We start from the raw sequence: 26,728 nt of genomic DNA, 5'->3' as shown, positions 1-26,728 counted from the left end.
CGTGTGAATTACTGGGTGTGGTGAAAAGAACTGGGCCTTTGGATTCAGGAAGACCTTCAGGATTCAGTGTAATCCTGGCATTGCTTCTCAGGGAGTTCTCTTGGGCCAGTTACTTCCTACATCTGAGCTGTTTTCTGGTCAGTGAAATGGGCTGCTGTAAGGATTCCCGGTAACCTGTGAAAACCCCGAGGAGTGCATGGTGACAGCGGTGGTGGTTCCCACATGAGTTCAGGGGGAGTCCTGGTTCCCGTGGGGTGAGGTTCCACATGTAGAACAGGTCTGAGGCTTGGAGGTCAAGAGCCTGGGAGGGCGAATGAGTTTTGCCTCCTTTTTCCAGGATACACATGACCTTTGGGTTGCTGTGGCTGGACCTGGTACCCACTGGAGCTGCCACTGTCCCTCTCCCGGAGGCTGGCAAGGGAAGAGGTGATGTGTCAGCCTAACCCCTCCTCTACCTTCTCACTGGGCCCGAGGCTGGGGAGTCTGCCCCCCACCTCGAGTTCCCCGGACCCACCCAGCCTGGGGCACAGGGTCTCAACCCTCTAATAAGCGTTAAGGGGGTTTGCAGCTTTTCACCCCCATTATCTCACTTATTCCTCACACAGACTGCTGGATGGATCTTAATGGCACTGTTTTACCAGAGAACCTCAGAGAGGTTAAATGATTCTTGAAGGTCACACAGCAATAGAGCAGAGGGGCTTCACTTGCAGGTGGCCTGGGCCCTGCTTCTGACAACGCAGCCTCAGATAGACAGGATTGATGGTGGGCTCCTCAGGGGTTTCTTTTCTTTTTAAAGCCTTGGCATCAAAACTCCCAACTCTGTGCTGGAAAAGTCCCTTTTCAGCACCCTCCCTGGACTTCCGGTTTTTGAATTACATGCTTGTAGATGTTTTCCCCAGAGTATCAGAAATGAAGTGGGTGAGTTGGGGGATTTCTGCATTCACCAGAGCGTGTGATTTGGGAACAAGGAGAACTTGCTCTCAGGCTGGGTTTCACATCCTCCATAGTGTCTCCAGCTACTCCTGGAGCTGCCTCTGACCTTCCCAAATCCAAAATAATAAAAGCACCCCCAAGAACAGTGGCAGCAAAAACTGCTGTTTACCTGTGTGCCAGGTAGTACTTGCTGAGTGTTTTATAGGTACTAATTTATTTGATCCGCAGGACAACCTCATGAATCAGGTGCTGTAATTATCCTCGTCTTAGAGCTGAGGAAACTGAGGCTGGGAGAAGTTGGGTAACGTGCCCAAGGCTATCCAGCTAGTAAGTAGCAGAGCCAGAATTTGAACCCAGGCTGTCTGGCTTCAGAGCCCACGGCTGTAATCAGTATGCAGTTTCTGAAAACCAAATGCATCCTAATTTAAATGCAGAGCAGTAATGCTCATTAGCCTACTTTCTGTATTTTTTGTATGCCTGAAGTATTTCATTAAAATAAAAGAATTGCAAACTTCTGATGAGGAGGCTGAATGGAGCTGAGTGTAGGCGGATTGGAATGCTTCCTTAGCGGCCTTGAATGAAAGAAAAACATTCTAGGGACTTCCCTCGTGGTCCAGTGGGTAGGACTCCACGCTCCCAGTGCAGGGGGTGGGGTTTGATCCCTGGTCAGGGAACTAGATCCCACATGCATGCCACAACTAAGAGTCCACATGCTGAAACTAAGGAGTCTGCATTGCCACAACGAAGATCCCATGTGCCGCAACTAAGTCCCGGCACAGCCAAAATAAATACATAAATAAATAGTTAAAAAAATAAATAAGTAAAATTAACTAAAAATACAGGTACCCCATTCAAAGTAAAATTAACAAAAAATAAAGAAAAACATTCTTTTTGTTTTGTTTCAACCCTTGGGTTGAAAATTCTTCTGGAAGTGCCCTTACTTTTCCATCTGGTCCTGTCCAGTGCCCACAGCTGAGGGTCTCACACTGGATCAGAGTTGCAGGAGTGAATGTGGATTAACATGCAGGGGCAGATGGTGAAATCTGCCAGAAGGCTGGCGGATTTTCCTTGTGATGGGGATCAGGCTGTGATTCAAGTTCCTGCTTTGCTACTTTCGGGCTGACCTAAGTGACCTCATTCCCTTAGTGTCAGTTTCCCCACCTGCAAAGTGAGGTATGACTGCCCCTCTCTGCCTAACCCGTCTCTCCTGTGGTTCTCTGGGCTGCACAGTAGAATCACCTGGAAGCTTACAAAACTGCCAGGCCTGGGTTCCGCCCCAGGGATCCTGCTTCTGACCCAACCGCAAGATCACCCCGAGGCGCCCGCACCGCTGTGCTTTTGCTCCTGTCTGCCCCGTCTCCATATTTCCCCTTTCCGGCCGCTTCCTCCCCACTGCCTCCTCTGATTGCAGGAGAGTGTGAGGGTTAAGAGTGAAGAATTTCAAAGCACCGAGCTGATCTCCCTGTGCTATGCGGCTGCTTCCCGCTAGCTAGCTATTTTACATTTGGTAGTGTATGTATGTCCATGCCACTCTCTCACTTCGTCCCAGCTTACCCTTCCCCCTCCCTGTGTCCTAAAGTCCATTCTCTACGTCTGAGTCTTTATTCCTGTCCTGCCCTTAAGTTCTTCAGAAACATTTTTTTTTTTTTTAGATTCCATATATATGGGGAAAAAAAGAGTGAAGGATTTGGGGGAATTCCCTGGTGGTCCAGTGGTTAAGACTCCGCGCTTCCACTGCAGGGGGCATGGGTTGGATCCCAGGTGGGGGAACTTACATCCCACATACCACGAGGTGTGGCCAAACAAAACAAAAAACAAAAGTGCAGGGTTTGGGTTTGAATTCTGTGTCTACCATGTACATGCTCCCTGTCATCTTTCAAGACTTCAGCAAAATCTCAGCTGCTCCCTTTCTAGGAGGAGGTCCTCTCCTAGTCTCTCTTATACCCATTTCAGCCGGCTTTTGCCTCCAGCTCCCAATAGGAGCTGTTCTCCTAAAGATCGACAGTGACCCTCACCCCAGACCCCTCTTCTGACCTCCAGACTCATGCATGCAGCTGCCTCCCTGCCTCTCCAGGTGGCTACCTGGTGGCTATTTCAACCCAGCGTGCCCTCCGTGTCTGCAGCCTGCCCATTCAGCCTCCCCAAAACCTTGAAGTCACGTTTCACGCCTCTCTCCTTCACACCTTACCTCATTGCAACAGCAAATCCTGTTGGCTCTGCCTTCAAAGAAATCCAGAATGCATTACTTCTCATCCCCTGCTCCCTCCATCTTGTCTGAGCCATCAACTTCTCTCTCCATCCTCCATCCTCCCCTCTTCCACTCCCCACTCCACTCCAGCCACGCTGGCCTCCGGGCTGTTCCTCTAACATACTACTACCCGGGGCCTTTGCTCAGGCTGTCGCCTCGGCCTGGGTCTTCTCAACATCTGCAGGGCCCACTCTCTGCCTTCCCTGACCCCCTTTTACTATTGCAGTCCCCTCCCCCTTCCCCTCCCACTCCAGCCCCTTAACCCTGCCCTACCTTTTCTTTCTTTCTTTTTGTTTTTATTTGGTATCTCTTCTACTATTCTGGATGATTTACTCATTTACTAAGGCTTTGAAGAAATTTAAAAAAAATTCTGTCTCTCTCCTTGATGCTGAACAAAATACCTGATACCTGACTCTGTGAAGTCAGGTATCTCGGCCTTTGTTCACAGGCGTGGCCCAGGTGCCCGGCTCTGTGAACATCTGTAGAATGAATGAGCAAATGAAAGAGTTCCTTGACCCTCTCAGGCAGAGGTGGGTATCCCCAATGTGAAGGGATTCTCAAGGAGTGTCGTTGACCAGTTACACCGTTTCCCTGGGGCGGGGGAGGGCGTTTGTTAAGGGCGGGCTGATTCTGCACGCATGCCAGCAACCTCCCCTCCTGTAATTTGTGCGGAGTAGGTGGACGTATTTGTGGTACAGCCACTTCAGTAGCCTAACAGTAGATGTAGGTGGTGGGGTATACAGATGTTTACTGAAAAATGCTTTCAATTTTGAACATTTGGAAATTCAAACTAATGTTTGAAAAATTTTCATAACAGTGTTGCGAAGCATGTTATAAACTTTCCTGCTCGTTGCAGAAAAGCTGGAAAATGCAGAAAGATAGAAGGGAGCAACATAATCACAATAACCACGCTTAGCCCCGGCCCCCGGCGGGAATCTCGGGTAGGATGCTGGTGTGCATCCTTCTAGTTTTTTGTTGTGTGTATTTATTTTGTTACATAATAGTAATTGTACGGATCACCCCAGATTGAACACACTGATGTTTGTCAAGCCTTACGTCGTTTTCTGATTCTAAAACAAATATATATGTATTTACACTTTTGGAAAACTAGAACAGAATTAAAAAGAAAATTAATACCCCAAGTTTCACCACCTAGTAATAAACACTGTTTATGTTTTGGTGTATTTCCACAGTTTTCAAAAAAACATGCATTGGTTATCTTTTTTGAACAAAGTTTAAAAAAAATACCATTTCGTGTAAAGCTTTTTAAATTTTTACTTTAAAAAAATTGAGTTATCGTTGATTGTAAAGCTTTTTTACTTATCATTATATTATAGACATTTCTTGTCCTTAGGTATTCTTTTAAAATATATCTTTTAAAACATAACTGTATATTAGTATATAATTATGGCAATATTTAATCTTTTTGTAGGATATTTAGGTATCTAATTTTTTGCCATTAGATGTGACTTTGTGACATCTTTTATAGGCATTTCAGATTATTTCCTTAAGATCTGGTCGATAAATAGAAGTTGGGTCAAAGGATATGAATATTTTTAAGGTTACGATACAGATTGCCAAATTGACCTTCAGGAAAGTTGTATTTATTTATACTCCTAACAGCAGTGACTGAGGGTGCCTGCTTACCTGCATCTTTTCCTATATTTAGTATTAGTATTTTAATCTTCCCCAAAACCAGTTTTTAATTTAATTGGATTACTAGTGAGATAGAATGTGTTTTCTTGTATTAGTGGTAATATGTATTTCTCCTTTTAAAATTATTTATTATACCCTTTCTCCACTTTATTCTATTTTGGTGTTTACTTTTTTTTTTTTTTGGTGGTACGCGGGCCTCTCACTGCTATGGCCTCTCCCGTTGCGGAGCACAGGCTCCGGACGCACAGGCTCAGCGGCCATGGCTCACGGGCCCAGCCGCTCCGTGGCATGTGGGATCCTCCCGGACCGGGGCATGAACCCATGTCCCCTGCATCATCAGGTGGACTCTCAACCACTGCGCCACCAGGGAAGCCCGGTGTTTACATTTTTTATTGATTCATAAAAACTCTTTATGTATTAAAGCTGTCATTTTCTTCCAGTTGGTCGTGGTAGTTTGTCTGTGGTGTGTTTTCGATGCACAGAATGTTCTGGTCTGGCTCTTTTGGTTATAAGTAACCAGCAGCCCACTTAAGCTAGCTCAAGTGAAAAAAGTTTATTCTAAGGACACATGTGGAGCGGTAAGGGGATTCTCTTGAAAATATAGGAGCTGTGTTAAGGCTGGGCCTCCCAGGGGCTGGGAGGCAGTCCAGGATCACGGTGATTCCAGGCACTCAGCAGCTGGAGTTGGTGCCTCTCTCCTCTGGTGCGCCGCCACTGGTGTGACTCAGCTAGCCGTTCCTGATATGCCTGCTTCCTTCTCTCCCACTGTCAGCAGGGGTCTTCTACTTGGTCAGAGTGGGTGTGAGAACTCCAGCCCTTGGTTTGGCCTGTGGTTCACTGGCGTCTCCCTTGCCTCCTCTTTGTCATGACTTTTCAATTTTAGCCCCTCTGCCAAAAGCTATTTTCTTTTTCATTACTTGGTTCAGATTTTTGAGAGAGAGAGAGAAAATTTGGTTGGCCCAGGTCCACTTATGGAGGATCATAGGTTGGTGACCTGCTTGGGAACCGTGCCTTTTTCTAGTCCAGCTGATGGAGGCTAGGATGAAGTGGTCACATGGTATAAAATATGGCTGCCTGGGCAGTTGGGATTGTGGGTGGTCATTTTCTCTTAAAAGGGAGTATGAATGTAACAGGCAATGATAGAAACTTTTCATAAGAACATTTTTCAATTGTAAAAACTCTCAATCTTTTACTTTATGCCTTGTTCTTTGGACTTTATCTTTAGAATTTCTTCCTCTATTCTAAGATCTGAAACATATCCATCTGTATAATTTTAAATTTTATTTTATGCATTTATGTGTTACATTTAAGTGTTAATGATTTTTAAGCACCATTAACATGGTAATATTTACAGGCTCCAGATGGGAGATGGTTTCAAGAGGTTTCGCTGACAGATAACATCCACCTTTTTCAATTAAAAAACTGCACGTTCATCAATAAGAAGGATGTTTTCCCATCTAAAACTCTTTTAATAAAAGTTTTTATTATAAAAATAAAAGTTTTTATTATAAAAAAGTTTTTATTATAAAAATTATAATGTTATATTATAAAAATAATAAAAGTTTTTATTATAAGAAAATAATATAGCAAAATATAAAAGTCTCTGAATCCCAACCCCCACTGTATATAGTACACAATAGTTTGGTGTATTTTCCTCAGCTCATCCATAGTGTATAATACATTTTGCATGTGAATGTATAACAATGTTTTTTAAACAAAAATGGGATAATGTTTTCCAACTTACTTGTTTTGATTATTTCTATGTCTGCTTACGTAAATCCAACTTGTTCTCTCTATTGGCTGTTTGTACATATAAATATAACATAATTAATTTAGTTGGTCCTTATTAATGGTTGTTTAGGTGGTTTTTCCAGTGTGAATTGCAGAGGCCAGATATTGTTCTCCATTTGCTTGCTAAGGAAAATGGCTGTGACACAGCTCTTTGTAAACTGTGCTTTTGTGGAGAGAATAAAGACTTTTTGTTCTGAAATCCTGTGGGCGCAGAGTCTCAGCTTTGCCACTGTCATTGGCTGTGTTGTGTGGGAGAGCCATGGTTACTGTGCTCTGGAGAGTTTCTGGCTTCCTGCTGGCTCTCCTTGTTCCTAGGGGAAGAACCACCTGACAACAGGGTACAGCTAGGTTTCTGGGACTGGGGATGAAGCTGAGTGAGAGAGGGATCACTGTTGATCCAAACTGAAGGGCCAGAGAGTGAATATTTTACTATCTCTGGTCTCTGTTGCAACTACTCTACTGCTGTAGAGAGAAAGCAGCCTCGGCCACAAGGTAAATGATGGGGGTGGCTTTGTGCCAATAAAACTTTATAGATACTGAAGTTTGAATTTCATGTGTCACAAAATATTCTTCTTCTTTTGACTTTTCCCCCAACCACTGAAAAATGTAAAGATCATTCTTTGCCTGCATACAAAAATAAGCAGAGGCACAAATTTGGCCCAAGGACTTTGTTCTCATATTTCTAATTTTATAACATGCTTTCTTGAGTTCTTAATTTTGATTCAACTCAGTTGGCTGTGTGTATCATTAAGCAGTTGTTTCTCCAATTAGAGTTTAGTGAAAGGGTGTGAATTATTTATGTCCCTGTTCATGGCACCCTGTCCTCACTGGTCCCTGCAAGACCCCTTGTCTTCTTTTTTTTTTTTTTTTATTAAGTTCCCTTTTATCATCCTTCCTCTCCCTCTCCATCTTCCCAATGGCTAGGTAGCATCCTAATATATTTAATATGTATTCTTTAGATTCTTCTGTTGTTGTTTTAAAAATTGTTTTTTGGGGTATGGTTCTGGTAAGACATGTATTATTGGTTTGTGTGTGGGTATCTTTAATACGTATAAGTGGTATTTTGCGGAGCTCAATCTCATTTTTTCACTCAGCACTGTATCTGAAAGATTATCCACATGGTCATGTGAACATCGAGTCCTTGCTTCTAACTAGTGCACAGGGCTCCGTGGGGGAGTCCAGCACCTTTCACTTCGTTTTTAAAAAGTTTCCTTGAGTGATGTCATGTTTTAAGCTAGTGCATATTTGGAAATATGTGCCTTTTGCCATTACAAGGGACAGGCAATATGACTGAGTATTAAAAAAAAATCACAGCTTTTTTGCTTTCAAATTGTGGATATCCATTTTTTTTAAGTTAAAATTTTTTATTTATTTAAACAATTAGTGTTTTAAAGTTACGGTCTAATTTACCCTTTTAGTGTTCAGTTCGATGAGTTCTGATAAACATGGACAACTGAGTAACCATTCACCACCATCAAACAGAGAACAGTACAGAAAATTTAATTGCTCTGAAATTTCCTCATTCCCCTTTCTTGTCATCCCCTCTCCTGACTCCTAGCCCCTGACAATCACTGATTACTTTTCTGTCCTATGGTGATGCCTATTCTGGAATGACGTGTAATGGAATCACACAGTACGTAGATTATTGGTATGGCTTCTTTCACTTAGCATCAGTATTTAGTGTTATAAAGTCTGAGTTTCTTTGTAGATATTTTTGTCACTGTGTGTGTGTGTGTGTGTGTGTGTGTGTGTGTGTGTGTGTGTGTTTGTGTGTGTGTGTGTATATATATATATATATATTTATTTATTTATTTTTGCAAGCATGTTTCTCTGTATATCAATATCTTTCATTGATATCTGTCTGGAACACAGTGAGCCCCTGAGCTCCTTGGGTCTGTGTACCTACTGGCTGCTTATTACTTGACGTCATATTCCTGATGTCCCAACTGTCTCCTTTTCTAATCAGTATCCTCCCTGAGGGCTGGGTCTCAGCCTTGCTTTTGTGTCCTGGCTTATTCATGGAAATGTCCAGTTAAATCGCCCTTTGGGGGTCCTTGAAGACCCCATAACTCTCACCAAACAATTAATATATACTTTTTCTTTTATTCTGGAAAACAAATGGGATTCATCAATTGTGACCATTGTCCAGTGTTCTGAAAGCTTCCCAGTAAGGTCTGGGCGCCTTCTTCTGGGAAGATAAATTATAATCACTGCAATAAGACAATATGATTTATCTGTAAAATTCCTGTGAAAAGATTTTTTTCCTACCACGTGGGATGTTTGTTTGCAGTTTTATTGTTTCTATAAGTAGAAATGAACTGTCATTGACCCTACTTCCTAGCCATTATAGAGTTGTGATTGGCTCTTCCACTGCCCATCATTTTTATCCCAAGGGAGGCCATACAAGGGGGAGTCCATGCTCCCCCCTTATCTTTGATGGAATCTCTCCAGGCCCACAGAGTTTGGCGGTGGGACGTGGGCAAACTCCTATGGGTCTGTCCCCTAAGAGCAAGCAGGTGAGCGGGAAAGGACAGAGGGCTGGAACGACCACCGATGGGCTCTGTCTCCAGGTGTTCTAAAGAGATTTAAGGTTGGTTTGGACTACGGAAGCTCATCAGCCCTGATCCTGGCCCAGGTCGGAGTGTCCCCACCTGCAGTACTTAGCCCAGTGTCTGGCACTGGGACCTCAATAGGTTGAATGAAAGTGTTCTTGAACCTCCCCAGGTTTTCTCAGGCTCTGGGCTGCTGTGCTCCCCTAACAGGGCGGGGCTCTGAGGAGCATTTCAGCATCCTTCCCACCTTCCCCTGCACACACGCACACACCCTCACTCCCACGCACTCTCACTGTGATATAATGAGAAACGGATATTTAGTCTTGGCCCCGGGTTCCTGCCACAGAGCTCCTAAAATCCAAGTAATTTCCTGAGCAGTAGAGGTGAGAGGAATGTCTTTCGTCATTCATAATGAGCCCCTTTCAACCGACCAGGTGATCAGAGGGCTGGAGGTTGCATTAATCACCAACGGCCAATGATTTAATCCATCGTGCCTACATAACGAAGCCTCCATAAAACGCCTAACCCAGGCTGTTGGTGAAAGCACGGGGGTGCCGGAGAGCGCTGGTCCCCAGAGGGGTAATGGAAGCTCCGTGCCCCTCCCACCACAGCTTGCCCTCTGCATCTCTGGCTCTTCCTGTGTTGTATATTTTCTAGTAACTGGAAATCTAGCAAGTCAGCTGTTTTCTTGAGTTCTATGAACTGTTCCAGCAAAGTCCTGAACCCAAGGAGGGGGCTGTGGGAGCCCCCAGTTTACAGCCGGTTGTTCACAGCACAGCTAACAACATGCAGCTTGCAGTTGGCGTCTAAAGTGTGTGTGGGGCCTCCGTCTTCTGGGACTAAGCCTGTGGGTCTGTGCTAACTCCGGGCCGTTAGTGTCAGAACTGAGGTAAACTGTGGGTGCCCAGTCAGTGTGCATCGAGGATTGAATCGCTTAGTGTGGAAAACCCACACATCCAGTGTCAGAAGGACCGGTGTGAGCACAGTGCAGAGGAGAGTTTTCCTTTGCTTGTCACACACACACACACCCTAACACGCACACACACTGACACACACACATACACCCTCTTATCCTTGGGATGAGCAGCCAGGGGGACATCACTGCCAGAGGTTGACACCAGTTCTCTGCCAGGCCCCGGGCCGGGTCGCGGAGTGTCTGTGTGACACCCCCCAATCTGACCCCCCTGGAAGAGTCTCCAGATGCACAGCTCTAATCAAATAACCTGTGGTGTTGCCTGACGGTCAGTGTGGTGGTCAAGTCACTGGGTCTGGGAATCAGACGGCCTAGTGTTGAGTCCTGGCCACGTCACTCGGGCTGTGTGGCTTTGAGAACATTCCTCTGCATCTCTGAGCCTTGATTTCCTCATTCATAACATGGGGTTCACAGCAGTGCCCACCTCATAGGAGGGTTGTGTGAATTTATTGAGCTACGCCTGTAAAACACTTAGCAGAGCGCTTGGCTCTGAGTAAGAGTTCAATAAATAATACTCCTAGAAAGAGGAACAATAAGGCAGAAACCCCGGCTAGTGAAGAAACCCTTTAGGCGGTGCACTCGGCAGGTTGTAATGACAGGTGGGCAGGCCCGTAGTCCCTGCAGGTCTGGGACACAGGCTTGTGAAGTCAGACTGGCAGTGGATTGGCCGGGCAGGGCTCAGGAGGACGCCCTGGAGAGCTGTTAGCTGGAGGCCGCGGAGCTGCACCCTCCTAGCTGAGCCCTGCCCCTGGTTCCAAGCTCTCGTGTCACCTGAAACAGCACTCTTCTTGGTTTTGCAGCCAGAGCCCCAGCCTGGAGACCTGATCGAGATTTTCCGCCCTTTCTACAGACACTGGGCCATCTACGTTGGTAATGGATATGTGATCCACCTGGCCCCACCAAGTAAGGGTGCCCAGCGCTCCACTGTGCTGGGGCTGGGAGCAGAGGGAGGTGGGGGAGCTGTGGTTCACAGGGGACCCCAACGTTCTTCTTTCGCCCCCAACTGACGGTTGGTTCCTGGGTGTTACAGGAAGACAGCTCGGTGTGGGGCAGTGGTTTTCAGACTCTGCACCTTGGAGCACCAGGGCCATGCAGAGAGACTGGGGTGGGCTTCCAAGGGGGCAGTTCTGCTTTTCATGTATTTTGTGTATTATGACTTCGTATAAAACACATTCGGTCCTGAAGGGCAAATCTCCTGGGAAGAGCACAGGTGTTTGGGCAGCAGACTTGGCAGTGAGTCCATTTTCACTCTCCGGCCTTGGTTTCCTCATTTGTAAACTGGCGTTAAGAATCCTTAACGTGCAGGATTATTGGGAGAATTCCCCACCCGTTTTCTCAAACTTTTTACTTAAACTGAGGTATAACCGAAATGCAGTAAACGGCGCAATATTGTCAGGTGTATAGTCAGTGAATTAAAAAAAATGTATCCATCCGTGTGACAATGACCGGATCAAGATCTAGAACATTTCCACTCCCCGAAAAGACTCCCTCATGCCTCTTCAGTATGCTCTCTCCCTCCCTAGAGGCAACCACTCTTCTAGGTTCTCCTGCTGTAGGTTAGCTGTGCTTGTTGTAGAACTTCAGAGCAGAGGAATCACACAGCTTGTGCTCTTTTGTGTCCGGCTCTTTCCCTGGGCCTGTGAGGTCATCTGTGTTGTTCTTACTTTTCCATTGCTGCGTGTCCTCGGTTGTATGGACATCGCCCAGTCTGTTATGTATTCTTCCGCTGATGGGCATCGGATGCTTCCATTAGTGGGCTGCTCTGTGTGCAGCTGCTGTGGACATTCTTGGATGTGTCTTTTGCTGACCAAGAATGGTAGCAAAATGAATGACCTCACCCTGTATTTATAGAGAAATCTAGGAGTAACCAGGGTAGATGTCACCATCCTCACCCCTGATCAACCAAACCACCAACATCTAGAACCACATAATCTGCCTTTTCTTCTGTTACAGTGCAAATGTGCCCCTGCCCTTATTTTATTTTATTTTATTTTTTACATCATTATTGGAGTGTAATTGCTTTACAATGGTGTGTTAGTTTCTGCTTTATAACAAAGTGAATCAGTTACACATATACATATGTTCCCATATCTCTTCCCTCTTGCGTCTCCCTCCCTCCCACCCTCCCTATCCCACCCCTCTAGGTGGTCACAAAATACCGAGCTGATCTCCCTGTGCTATGCAGCTGCTTCCCACTAGCCATCTACCTTACATTTGGTAGTGTATATATGTCCATGCCTCTCTCTCGCTTTGTCACAGCTTACCCTTCCCCCTCCCCATATCCTCAAGTCCATCCTCTAGTAGGTCTGTGTCTTTTTTTTTTTTTTAACATTTTTATTGGGGTATAATTGCTTTACAATGGTGTGTTCGTTTCTGCTTTATAACAAAGTGAATCAGTTATACATATACATATGTTCCCATATCTCTTCCCTCTTGCGGGTCTGTGTCTTTATTCCTGTCTTACCCCTAGGTTCTTCATGAAATTTTTTTTTCTTAAATTCCATATATATGTGTTAGCATATGGTATTTGTCTTTCTCTTTCTGACTTACTTCATTCGGTATGACAGACTCTAGGTCTATCCACCTCACTACAAATAGCTCAATTTCGTTTCTATTTATGACTGAGTAATATTCCATTAGTATATATGTGCCCCTGCCCTTATTTTAAAAGCCAGCCTTTAGGTGTGGGCCCTGGACCCCCTTCTCTTACTTTCACAAGCACTGTACCCTCAAATTAATAATAATTCTGTATTATTCCTATTGCCCTAGAAACCACTGGAATATCTCCCACTGATAAAACAAACACACACCGCTTCGACCTCACGTCCTCTCTAGCTAACTTCCCATGGAGCAGCTCTCTGTCCGCCACGGCCCTGCTGGTCCCTCACTTCCCATCCTCTCTTCTGTTCCCTCCACCAGGGAGTATTTACTCCCCTCCTGGAGCAGCTCTTATCAAGGCTACATCAATACAATCAATATCCTGGTCACGGCTTACTTGGCTTCTCTGCAGCATTTAACACGAGTGGCCTCTCTCTGCTCTTCACCTGGCGCTGCCTTCCTTTCCCACTGGGCCCTTCCTTCTTCTTCTTTTTTTTTTTTTGCAGTACGCGGGCCTCTCACTGTTGTGGCCTCTCCCGTTGTGGAGCACAGGCTCCGGACGCGCAGGCTCAGTGGCCATGGCTCACGGGCCCAGCCGCTCTGCGGCATGTGGGATCTTCCCGGACCGGGGCACGAACCTGCATCCCCTGCATCAGCCGGCGGACTCTCGACCACTGCGCCACCAGGGAAGCCCGGGGCCCTTCCTTCTTGGCCTCCTGTGTCTAGGGGGCTCCTCCTCTCCCATAACCCTAATCCTTGCTTCTCCCTCATCCGGTCCACTGGCTTCTAACACCTTCTATTTGTCGATGTCTCCCTTAACTTGATTTTAACCCTGCTTAGCTTCAGGTGTGTGTAACCTCTTGACGACTTGGCATCTTCAGTTGGGCATCTAATTGGCATGTTGAACTTGACACACCCCAAATGGAGGGCTCCAGCGGACAATGCCATCCGGTTGCTTAGACCAAAAGTCTAGGCATCATCCTTGATCCTTTTCACCCCACGTCTGATCCATCAGGAAATCCTGTTGGCTTTATCTCCAAAACAGACCCCCGATCTGATCACTTCTCAGCATGTCCACTGCTGTGCCCTGGGGTAAGCTACCATCCTCTCTCACCTGTTGCTACTGCAGCTTCTGGTTGGTCTCTCTGCCTCTTGTCCACTTACGGTCAGTCCTTCCTTCACTGGGCAGCCAGTGTGATCATTCCAAAGTATAAATCTGATTATGTCACTCGCCTTCTTTTAATTTCGACTGGCTTTTCCATCACACGTAGAATAAGTTTCAGATCTGTGCTGTGGCTTGTGAGCCTGGCGTGGTCTGGCCTCTGCCTGCCTCTCTGACCTTCTTGAAGCTTCCTCTTCTCTCCTCCTGGGTCTCTAGACTTCAGCCACATTGGCCTCCTTGCAGCCTCAAGCACGCCACGTGCCTTTCTTCCCGAGGTCCTTGCCTTTGCTCTTCCTTCTGCTTGTGATGCTCTTTCCTGGCTCTCGGCACAGCTGCCTCCTCTTCATCGTTCAAGTCTCAATTCAAATGCCTGTTTCTGGGCGTGGCCCCCCCACACCCCGAGTGAGAGCAGCCTCCCCTGGTCATCCTCTCCTATGTGACTTCGCTTAATCTTCTCCATAGCATTTTCAGTACCTGAAAGTGTGTTATTTTTTCTGTTTGTTCCTTGTCAGTGTCCTTTCACTAGAGTGTAAACTCGCTGAGGGCAGGTGCGCTGTCTAGTTCGTGTCTGTGTTCAGCACCTTGGACCAGCACCAGTATTGCTTGACTGCGCTGAGTGGGTGTAACTGCTGGACAGGAAGCAGGGAATGGCACGACAGGGGATCTGGGTGGGTAGGTGTGACACCCTTCATTGGGTGAGTGGTGCTCCTCAAAGGGAAATATGCTTCTATCTGCATCTTCTCACTCGAGCTTCACAGGAACCCCGTGGAATAGGTGAGGCAAGGAGGACTGACCTCCTGCTACTGAGAAAACGGTGGAAATTAGAGTTGGAAGGAAGCTTAGAGAACAACCCAGTACTGATGAGGCACTCACCCTGTGCCAGGCACTGGTGGAGGCACCTTACCTAGTCAGTTTCTTTAATCCTTGCAGCTCCCCGTCCAGTACTGTAGGCACAGGTAGAACTTACTGACCCTATTCTACAAGGAGTTGGGGACTTAGAGAAATTAAGCCACTTGTCCAAGGTCACATAGCAGGAAAGTCGTGGAGGTGGGACTCAAACCCTGGCTGTCTGACTCTCTATTCCCTGCCCTTACACATGCTGCTATACTGTCAAGTCTGAGGTTTCCCAAAATTTAGTCACTGATTGCTTGCCATATCCTTGTGCCCTCTCTCCAATTATTTAATTGGTATTTTCTTTAATAGACTAACTTTAAAAAGTAAAATAATTCTTTTAAAAGAAACTTTAAATTCCTATATGTATGTGTGTTTGTGAATCCATCTTAGCTGGTATTTGTGGATTCCCAGTGTTGGCTCAGCGAAGTTAAGCTACATGTCAAGACCATTCAGTGATGGAGCCAGAATCAGATCCCAGAGCTTCTGACCGTCAGCCTGTGCACTCACTCACCAGGGTGACACCCAGGGTGTGAAGTGTAAGGAAGCCCTCACTCTTAGGTGTTGACTCTGAACTTGCGTCCCTGAGAGTTGGTACCTCCTGAAATTCTGTGCTCCAGGCACCTTGCTTGCCTCGCCCCAGTCCCAGCCCTGCCACCCACGCCTAGGGGCTGAAGGTGGGTGGGTCTCAGGAGCTCCCCTGATCCAATCACCACACCGAGCCTTTCCATAAATTTGGGGCTCAAACACAGCACCATCTTTTATTTACTTCACTGAATCCTCAAGCACCTTGTGCCTTGTTAGTAGCAAGTCTGAATTCTTCTGATTTTCTAAAATCTCAGGATTATACTCAGGGCAGAGGGGTTTAGTCCTCTTTGGAAAGCCTAGCAGAACAGGACCTGGACTCTGATCAGACCCTCTTGCCATGGCTTGTTGCTGTCACATGGTGTTACAGTGGAAGATGGGTCCTGCCCAGTGTAAGAGGATGCTTCCCCTGCTGAGAAGAGCCTTGGGGGTTCCCGATCGCGGCAGGGCCACAGAGGCTCCTTGAGGGACAGTGAGCCTCCTCTGTGATGTTCCCTGGGGTCCACCTCTGTCGTGCAAGCACACCTCTTCAGCCGTCATACCAAAAGCTTGCCCCTCCCCACACGGTGTAGGCTGGCTGCCTCAGGAGGTATGCCCAATCTCTGTGCTGGCATCAGCTTTCCCTCCCAACTATCCTGGTCCTTCTGCTGAGCCCAAATCCCTTGCTTCAAGGCAGTTTCATTTCTGGAAATTTGTTGCCTCTTCCAGCCCCTCCCATGGACCTCCCTGGTGTCACACCTCTGGGAGCAGCTGTGGGGTTTTGGTCCCTTTGCTCCAAGAAGGATAGGATCCACTTCTGCAAATCCATCTACCTTTTCTGCAGTAATCAGCTTTGTATGTGTCAAGGAAGTGTAGCATTTTTAGGATCACAAAAAGTTCACACTCTATCCCTCCAAGGAGGTGGGTGTGCTCAGGGCCCATATTTGCACAAACAAGAGGGTGTACGGGGCCAGCTTCTCTAGGTTAAAAATAATCACAACAAATCGTGGAACTGTACTCCTCCTCATTTCAGATAAGGAAACCAAGGCCTAGAGACCATAAGTGCCTTATTCATAGCCACACAGCTGTGGCCCTTTCACACCTGCTCATCCCCTTGTGGATGTGGTGGATGCCAGGCTTGGGGCTGCTCTGAGCCCCTGGGGGCCGGCTCAGGACCGATCCCGCTGTTTCTCATCCTGAATCCATAGGTGAAATCGCAGGAGCTGGGATGGCCAGTCTCATGTCTGCGCTGACCGACAAGGCCATAGTGAGGAAGGATCGGCTGTGCGACGTGGCCGGGAGAGACCGGTACCAGGTCAACAATAAGCACGATGACAAGTACTCGCCGTTGCCTCCCAACAAGATTGTCCAGCAGGCAGAGGAGCTGGTGGGCCAGGAAGTTCTCTACAAGCTGACCAGCGAGAACTGCGAGCACTTTGTCAACGAGCTGCGCTACGGGATCCCCCGCAGTGACCAGGTGCGTCCTCAGTGTGTCCCCATCCCCGGGAACCAGACCATTTCCTCCGCTGACCTGGGCATCAGGGTGGGCTGGGCTGGGCTGGAGGCAGGGGCACAAACACGACAGAATAGCAGAGGCAGAAGCCTGCCCTCAAGGATGTCACCATTGGGGTGGGGAGGAGGGTGGGGAGATGGGCACCGCGGACCAGTGTGGTCGGGGGACGATGGCCGAGGGTGTGAGCACAGCTGTCACTGTCAGCCCGGTGCCCGGCCCTCCCTGGCTGCCTGGCCCTGAGATGGGCCCTTCCCACAACCTCAGAGGCAGGTTTTACTATCCCGCTTTACAGATGTGGAAACTGAGGCTCACAGCACTTGTTGATGGACATTCATTTCATCAAACAAATCTGTGTTGTCTCTTTTCCTGAGAGTTGTCTCCAACTGTGCTGATAAGTAGCAGAGGTGGGAGCTGAAGCCCAGGTCTGCCACGACTTATAAAAAGCCCTGTGCTTAGCCCTGCCTTAAGCCAAGGGGCAGTCCCAGAGGCTCCAGGTGATGCAGGTGTGTTTTATTTACTTAGTTGATTTTGGCCATGGCCACTCTCTTCTTTGAATTGCTTTTTCACCTGGGTAACTAACTTCCTTCCCATTTTCTCTCACTTTCTCCTCTCCTTTTCTGGCCCTTCCCTGCAGCCCCCTCGTTTGTGTGTGTGTGTGTGTGTGTGTGTGTGTGTGTGTGAGAACATTGTTTGGAAAAGTTCTTGGATGCCTGTTGATGCAAAAGAGTACGATTTTTTTTTCTTTCAGTAAAGGATGAGTTTAAGATCCATCAGGTTGTTGATTTTCAGTACTTTTTAATTTTTTGAGATCTGGTGTCTTCTTCCTTGGTCATTGTGGTTGTCAAGGGCATGGCCTGGCAGACAGATCGATTCATGTTCTCTAAACCCTGGTGAAGTACAAGTGATAATACTGATCTAGGAGGGTTACTGTGTGAATTAAATAAGAGCATCCTTATGCCAGCAGAGTGGCAACTCAGAAAGTACACTTAATACATTGTAATAGTTGAAGTAGTCATAATGGTCCTCATCTTCATTCTTTTTCTTGGTTCACCCCCTGTCTTGTCCACTGGCCTGTCTGGGCCACAGTGACTTGCTGGGGAGGCATCCACCAACACCCCCTACAAGGATCACGCTCAGCCTTCCTCATACCGCGGATAATCAGCTGTGTTTACTTATTACACTGACCTGCATGTTGGTTAGTTCATCCTATGCTCTGTGATGATACAGTAGATATCTTCCAATGGGTATTCTCTTACTTGTTTTCTTCAATCACTCATGTTATTATTATTCAATAAATATGTATGTAAATATATAAAAATGTATATAAGTACATGTATATGTGATACATATATTTACATATACATATATTACATATATATATATATATGAATGTGAAAGATGATTAATACAAAAATTGACTAGTAGCAAGTACACACCTAGCTAGGGAAGGATAGGGCAATACTGCCAGTGTTTGGTGAAGAGTCCCAGAATCTCTGGGTCACAGTCTAGTTTCAATTTCCCTGACAGTTTATAAGAGGCTCCTTCTGGGAAAGTCAGTGGGGGGGTCCATGAGAGGAACCTCATGACTCAGATTACAAATGTGAGGCAACCAGAAGGAATCTGGGGGATGATGGCACTCAGCATATCTATCTAGGGGGGATAATGGCCTTCAAAACATTTGTTTTGAGTCACATTTGATGCACACTGTCATCCTGGTATCTCTCTTTACTAGCATCCTTTAGAGATGCCCTTCAGTTCTCTCCTGTATTAATGCTTTTGTCCTCTGCAACTCACATCTTTCTCTTTCTTGGATTACTCTCTTGTTTTGGTGGAATACCACCTCTAATAGATTCTGAGAAAGGATGCATTTTAAAAAGACTGTTTATGCCTGAAAACGTCTTCATTTTATCCTCGTATTTGATTGATAGTTTGGCTGGGTATGGAATTCTAGGCTGAAAAGAATTTTTTAAAAAATGTGAAGGTATTGCTCCATTGTCATCTAGTTTATGCTATTGTTTACGAGAAGTCTGAATCGGTTCTGATTTTCGATCCTTTGTACGTGACCAATTTTATCTTTCTGGAAGCTTATAGAATCTTCTCTTTATCTTCAGTGTTCTGAGATTTCACTATGATAAACCTTGTGTGGATCTGTTTTCATGAATTATGCTGGGCACTTTATGACATTTTTCAATGTGGAAACCCTATTCCTTCAATTCTGGGAAATTTTCCATTTTCTCTTCTCTCATTCGGGAACACTGATTATTCGGAGGTTGTACCCCTAGACTGCTCCTCTGATTTTCTTTTCTTCTCTCCCCTGTTTTCCAATTATTTATCTTTTTCAATGAGAAAACTAACACTTATTGGTAGATCTGGGTACAGTAGGTTTTTTAAAAAGTAGCAGTGATGATATCAGCATGAAAAAGAGAAACATATGCTAAACAAATCTGATTTCATGGGTGATCCTGCATAACAATTGAGGTGTTGATTACACCTGGCTTCTGCTTCAGGTAGATGTCCACCCTCCTATGCAGCAATAAACTCCAAACAGAGGTTACTATACAAATTTGGGAAGTTTAAGATACCAAATCCAGGGTGCTATTTTAAGAAGATTTGGTAGGTTTATAAAATATCTCCAAATCATCTCATTTGTAGTTATCCTTTCGTGATTATTAATAGACTAAAGAAGAGAGTCACAATTTAATATACGTGGAACATTTCTTCACAAAATTGTTACATAATTTAGTAAAATACACATGTCAGTACGCACAAATAATATTTTGAGCATTTAAATACAATTCCAAATCTTGAGATACTGAAAGAACCAAGAAATGTTTTTTATCATTTGCTCTTTCTACAAGCACCTTCTTGAAAAATGAAACAATACAAATTGGACACATCCCATTCCCTTCCTGAGGCATTAGCCCAGTGCGCTAGCCAGCCGCCCGAAAGAGGCAAAACCGTGACAACACAGCAATGATAAAACAGCATCAGCAATCCTACCGGACCCCCTCACAGAACATGAAACCAGAACATACTACAAACCAAAAAGAGGGGCCGTGTATACTGTTTCCAAAGACTTCCTCTTTCATTTCTTGGCCTAGATGAGGGTCTCTCAGCCTCATCAGCACTATTGACATTTGGGGTCATTAACAATGAAGATAAGTCTTCATTGTTAGGACTTGCCCTGTGTATTGCAGGACATTTAGTAGCATCCACGGCCTCTACCAACTAGATGCCAGTAGCACCCTCCACCCCCAGGTGTAAGAACCAAAATGTCTGTAGATATTGCCAAACTTCCCCCAGAGGGCAAGCCTGTACCCGCCTTGGGAAGTACTGGCCTAGGTGAGTAATGATCATAAAACACGGTGTGACCGAATTAAAATGTAGCTTCTGCACTTCTCCCATCTCACTAGAGAGGGTGGATTTAGTGGGTGCTGGACAACGTCCAGCAGTACTTTTGTTTGTAAGAGCCATCAAAGCAGCAGCTCTCTTTTTCACTTAACTCACGACGATAATTTCCTGTGTGAAAAGGATCTTATTAGTCATCATGTTTATTTGTGTTCAGCTCTTTGAAGCAGACTAGATTTTCCTTCAACGGACTATATGTGACTCATCTAAGTTTCCATTTAGAAAGGGAAACAATGGGTTTAAACCAAAATGTTGTTTGTGCTTTCCATGCCTAAGAGTATTCTAATCATGATGGTCCTATTTTCCACCTACCTATTTAAAAATACTCAGGCTTCCAAAAATGTATTCTTAGTAAGCTTTTGTACTGAATAGTACTCTAGCAAAAAGCAACTAGGAGCTACACTCATGCTGAAGCCTACTCTGTGTCAGATAAAATTTTAAGATAAATAGAAATTGAAGATGTGGCCAATGGTATTGTGTAATTACATAAACCTGGATAAATTACAGGGTATTATTTAAAAACTACTGTAAATATTAAAGCCAACTTTCTGTACACATATTTTATAACCATTGTTATTTTATAATCTCTCATAGTCTGAATTCAATTGCTTTCTGAATAATATTACTCTTCTTATGTCCACTTAGAACATTGCTGAAAGTGAAGAAAAGCACATTAGCATTGCCTTTTTCCCAGAAACAATTCCGGGGCTTAACTCATAGTAGACGTGTAGCATAAGCAGCTAATTGTCTGCAGTCTGATAGGATTACTGTTTGCCCACGTTCAAGAAAAGATAATGAGGGGCAACTTTTCTCTTTCATAATATTCTGATTGAAGACCTCTGGTGCACACCGTGTAGCCCATTTTCATGATCAGAACTGTTGTAATTTCAGCACAGTGGCTGGGCTGGACCCAGCAGCCTTACAACAAGAAAATCATCAATGGCATCTGCAGGTAGCTCTGTCTCTCCTGGGAAGATCATTCTTTCTGTAAAATCTGCACTCTCAGGGCTAACTAAATACTATTTTCTTGTATTTAATTACACAGTTTGACTCTGTACAAAGCATGAGCACAAACAATGAGGCTATTGTTGTTTTCCTTGACAAAGTACCTTTTGTATGAACCGGCTCCATCAGCATTTCTCCTCACACTGTGAGGTTCTGTAAAGAACTGCGGGCTTACGGTTCCTACTCCATTATCTGCAAACCATTTCTCCCACCTTGACACATAGCTTAGCAAGGAAAACACTGGATACAAGTGGTTTTATGCAGGCTCCCTAGCAAGAACCCAGCAGGACCGCGGTTGCCACAAAGCCAAGCCTAATTACCTTTAATTTAACAGGAAGGTCTAAAGACTGAGCGGCAGTCAAACCTTAGGTCAGTAGCTTCATGCAAACTTTTGTTGACACGTGTTCTGGGTACCTTGTGATGTTAGTTACACTGGTGTATTTCCTGGCATTTCACACAGCTATGCTGGACATGTGTATGGCTCAGATAAGCCTGGGCAGTGGCAACGTATATTCTTTTTAAGCATTGAAGTTTTTCAAAGTCTTCTCTATGGTGGGCATGTGGGAATTTTTCGGCCACAACATACACAACCTATGCAAGCTCTGTGCTCAGGGTACCAAGGGCAGAGTTGGCGGAGTCATGTAAGGATGTGGGTTTGGGGTACCAAGCCCACGTTTTCATCCTTTTTATTACTGGGAGTCTAGTACACTGTCTCATTGGACTTCTTGGCGTAAAATCATTATAACCTTTTCCTTTGCAGTTCTTGGTTCTGCTTAAGTGCTTGGCTTGGTTTTAGGGTGAGATTTCTTGATCCGTGTTCATGATACCGTTAGTGGGAAAAAGTACAGTTTTCATGATTTCGGGCATTTTGCCTTCACTGCATTTAGTGTTCTCTGGGTCCTGGTGGAATGATGCCTAAAACAAATGCCTTATTTTACTTTTAGTTGGATTTTGGAAAGAGTGAAATTTGATACATGTTCAATTTTTACCCTGAAACTTACTCTTACTTTTGCAACGTTTTTTTTTTTCTAGTACAAACAATACAAGTCAGATATCTTAATAATGTAAAGTATAACATTACTACTCTTCATAGTTGAGTCATTTAAGAACATGCAAAGAGCACATCTGCGCCTGGCAGGACCGGGTGCTGGGGATACAGCGAAGATGACGGCAAGCGAGGGTTTTGCTCTGCCGGAGGTCACGGTTTATTGAGGATTCAATAGCAATGACTCTTCAACTTCACACTTACTTCGGGAGCTCCCTGTTGGCCAGCCAGGATTTCAACCATCTGGCTTCATCTCCCTGTCCTTTTCACAGCCACCCTCTGGGGATGTGTGCTTTAAGTACTCACAGGGTGAAGTGAGTTTCCCGCTTCAGACCTGTGTATGTCATTGGCCAGCTGGCCCCACCCACCACTCCTTCCCCATCCTGCCCTCTTCTCCCGATTTCCCTGCCAATGTTAGATGACTCCTGAGTTTGTCAAGAAGACCAAGGGGCATGGGAGGCTCCCTGAGCTGGATGTTCTTGTTGAATGTACAACGTGTACTCAGATTCCTGGCACAGAATCTGATCCACCCTCCTCTCTCTTCCAGGTCAGAGATGCCATCATGGTAGCTGGCATCGCAGGAGCGGGCCTGGCAGCCATAGGCCTCATTGGAATCATGTTCTCAAGAAACAAGAAACAAAAGCAATGACTTGAAGGGACTCTCTTGTCAGCAGTGAATTTATGCATTAAGGGGGCCTTCTTTGCTAGAGGGTTTGAGCTTTGGTTTGTGGATTTATTCTGTTTTACAATAAGGCTTATTTTCACAGAATAAAATAAAGCCCAATGAAGGAGGATTTTATTGGGGGAAGTGCAGCAAGAACTGCCTGGCGTGGTCTGTTGAGGGTGCAGCTACGCTCTGTCCCTGATGATGCCATGTTGTTCTCTGCCTCTTTGGTGATTTTCTCTCACTTTCTATTTGTGGGCTGCATTCTTTACGTGCAGGAAACAAAGTCCGACTCTGGTTATCTCAAGTAATGGGGGCTTCTAGTGGTGAGGATACACGTGGGCAGCAAGGGAGACAGACAAACCTGACTGATATTCAAGAACAGGAACCACTGCACACCCAGGACCTTTGGCCTGGAGCTAGACCCAGGCTGGCTTCCAGGACTTAGTAGCTGGAGTCTATGTCCGTGGGGTTCAAACCTCAGCCATAAGGAAAGACTATATGCTCTTGCCAATCTTGTTAAAATCTCCTTTATCTCCCTCTGATCTCCACAGCTTTTCTCAGCCTTATCACTTCCACCCCGCAGCACTCCTACATCCTCTCCACTTGGGCTGTCACGACACCCCTCCCCCCACCGCCAAGTCTCTGATCCCACACCCGCTCCTGCGGCTGCTCTCCCCACATCTGCTCAGTTTCATCCCTCCCTGTGGCCTGCGAGGTGCTCCCAACGCAAGCTCCTGAGAGAGAATCTGATTGGCTCAGCTCACCACACTTAGCCTACAGATTGATTGACTGCCATTGGGTCAGGTGGCCCCACTAGGCCAATCAGCTCTGCCCAGTGGGGCCAGGTCACGTGGTACAAAGTTGCCTCAGGGTTTTCGGGGTGGGGGTGTGGCTCATCCCGTGCCTGATGTAGGTGCAGCTGAGCCCTCGCGGGAGGGTCTGGGGGCAAAGGACCAACCTTCATGGTTGGTCCCTTGAGGTCTCCTGCTGTTGCTCGCTGGGCTTGGCAGGTGTTCAAAATGACCATTTTCCTGAAAGGGGCTTTTGTGGGTTCCTCAGAAGTACCCTGCTGGGGCCGACTGTCCTTCCCTCCACAGGGCAAGTCTTCTCCTCTGTCTGCTTGCGAATGTTTCCTTCGGCAGCCCTGGTTGTCTGGGGACCATCAGTCTTTTGGAATCCTGGACAGGACTTACAAATGGCTCCCGGCCAGCTCCCTCCTGCTTGGCCCACATCTGATCCAGGATAAGCTTGTGCCCATTCATGACCCAGCATTGATGTAAGAGTAGTGTCTCCCAGTGTAGTTTTCTTCCTTTTTGTTTCAGTTCTGTTGATGTCACATGTCGTGCCAGTTCTCAAGCTCCCCAAACCCAAGGGACACGGGCCCAAATTAAAGGGTGGGTTTCTTGAAGCCCCCTCTGTCGCATGGCATAAGGTGATGCAGAGGCGTGGAGCATAAACCTCCAAACTAATTATCGAGTAAAAAGGAATGAAGTAGAATAAACACAAGAAAGCAAAACTAAAACACCCAGTTCAATTACAAAATAAACATTACATACAGAAAGTGGGGTGTGTAGAAATGACCAGAGAAGACGGAAGAACTAATTCCAAATATATTGGTAATGACCATAAGTATATATGGACTAAATTTGCCAAGTATAAGACAAACATTATGCTGGATTAGACAACTAATCCAGGGAATACTGTCTACAGCAGATCCAATTGAAATATAAGGACACAAAGACTGAAGTTAAAAAGATGGACATTGTGCATGGTAACTCATCTGATGTCTTTAAAACATTGTTATCAAGGAGAAAAATTGGCGGTGTGTATAAACTGTCCTAGACTGAAAAACATGTTGGAGACAAAACAACTAAGTGTGAAAAACAACTATAAATGCAATTTGGGATAATAGGGAAAATTTGAATATGGACTGGGTGTTTAAGAATATTAAGAAATTATGAATTTTATTAAGTGTGAAAATGGTATGAGATTATGTAAAACACATGACCTTATTAAAAAATAGATGCAGATATAGCAAATATGACAAAACAATAAGTTTTTAATCTATGTATTGTGTATATGGGTAACCACTGTACTAGTCTTCCTAGTACTTTTTGTATATTAAAATTTTTACCTAGTAAGCATCTGAAAAGTATCTGAAATTTGAAAATTTAAATAAACTGAAACTTTTGAAATTATTTCAAAAGTTTATTATTATTTTGAATTAATTCAAAATAAATTATATAATAATTTTTTTAAATTAAAAGAAGATATGCTAGGCAAATACTAACTAAAAACTGGTTAATTAGTTAATACTAATTAACTAAAAGCTGGTATGTCTATAATCATATCAGACAATATAGGCTTTAAACCAAACATGATGACTGGACAGAAAAAAGACAAAAGGTGTGTCATAATGAGAAATACCTTTGGTCTTTATCCTTGGTTCTTGGCCAGAGCGCCTAAAACCCTCGGAATTCCCTGAGTGATAGGCATGTCTTCTCCTGTTCCTAAGGAGCCCCTTTTGATCAACCTGAGTTTGTCCTAATGAGGAGACTTAGGGTGGGGACACTAAGATAGCCTTAAGATGGGGCTGGTCATCAGAAAGACCAAGTGATTAGAGGGTTGGAACTTTCGGGCTACTGATCTCTAAGAAGGGGAGGTGAGGGGTGGGCAAGCTGAAGATTAAGCTCTATAAAAACTCTTGATCAAGGAGACTTGATGAGCTTCCTGCTGGTGAACATACGGACGTATCAGGAGAGTGGCTGCCTGAAGAGGGCATGGAAGGTCCTTGCCCACACACCTTGCCCTATGCATCTCTTCCATTTGGTTGTTGCTGAGTTCTGTACATTATAATAAACGGGTAAACATAATTAAAGTGCCTCTTCCTGAGTTCTGTGAGCTGTTCTAGCAAATTATTGAACCTTAGGAAGGGTTGTGGGAACCCCTGATTTTTAGCCCATGGACAGAAGTACAGGTGGCCTGGGTCTTGCGAATGGTGAAAGGTGTCTGAAGGTGAAGGAGGGCAGGCTTAGGGGACTGAGCACTTGAGCTCTGAGGCCTGTGCCAGCTCCCAGGGGTTAGTGTCAAAACTGAACTGAATTGTTGAACACCCAGTTGGTATCTGGGAAATCAGAGAATTAGTTGCTGGTGTTGAAAAAGGCTCCAAAAAAGTTTCTGAAAAAAATTTCAACTCACTAGGACGGTATAATACTTCTAAAATTGTTTGCACCTAATAAAAGTCCTAAAACAGATACTGAAAAATTTGGTCTATTGCAAGGAGAAAATGACAAATTCCCCATGATAGTGGGAGATCTAAATAACACCTCTCTCTGGAACTGATAAATCGAGGAGACACAAAAGATACAGCAATTTTGAAAAACCAAGGAGCTGATTTAATGAACACATGTAGTACAATTGTCGAATATAGATTTTTTTTTTTTTTTTTTTTTTGCGGTACGCGGGCCTCTCGCTGTTGTGGCCTCTCCCGTTGCGGAGCACAGGCTCCGGACGCGCAGGCTCAGCGGCCATGGCTCACGGGCCCAGCCGCTCCGCGGCATGTGGGATCTTCCCGGACCGGGGCACGAACCCGTGTCCCCTGCATCGGCAGGCAGACTCTCAACCACTGCGCCACCAGGGAAGCCCGAATATAGATTCTTTTTGACCACACACGAAGGAATGCTCATGAAAACTGACCACGTCCTTGGCCTTGATGCAAGTCG

General features: G+C 45.3%; 1 protein-coding gene across 4 annotated transcripts in view; it reads left to right on the top strand.

Annotated features, from left to right (window-relative positions):
* The window catches only part of LOC309825532 (phospholipase A and acyltransferase 3), a 30,617-nt gene extending 4,744 nt beyond the window's left edge, over positions 1-25,873 (top strand). For all 4 annotated transcript variants that reach the window (XM_082659142.1, XM_082659145.1, XM_082659143.1 and 1 more), the window contains exons 3-5: positions 10,954-11,056; positions 16,577-16,845; positions 22,887-25,873. In XM_082659142.1, the coding sequence (XP_082515268.1) occupies positions 10,954-11,056; positions 16,577-16,845; positions 22,887-22,988 (474 nt within the window). In that variant the 3' untranslated portion in view covers positions 22,989-25,873. The remainder of the gene's footprint in view (positions 1-10,953; positions 11,057-16,576; positions 16,846-22,886) is intronic.
* Positions 25,874-26,728: the final 855 nt, after the last annotated feature.

The sequence above is a fragment of the Grampus griseus genome (assembly GCF_964374135.1).
Source record: "Grampus griseus genome assembly, chromosome: 8".
In the NCBI taxonomy this organism is placed as follows: Eukaryota; Metazoa; Chordata; class Mammalia; order Artiodactyla; family Delphinidae; genus Grampus; species Grampus griseus.
Note: the sequence above shows the minus strand (reverse complement) of the source record. Positions and strands in the feature narration are given on the sequence as shown.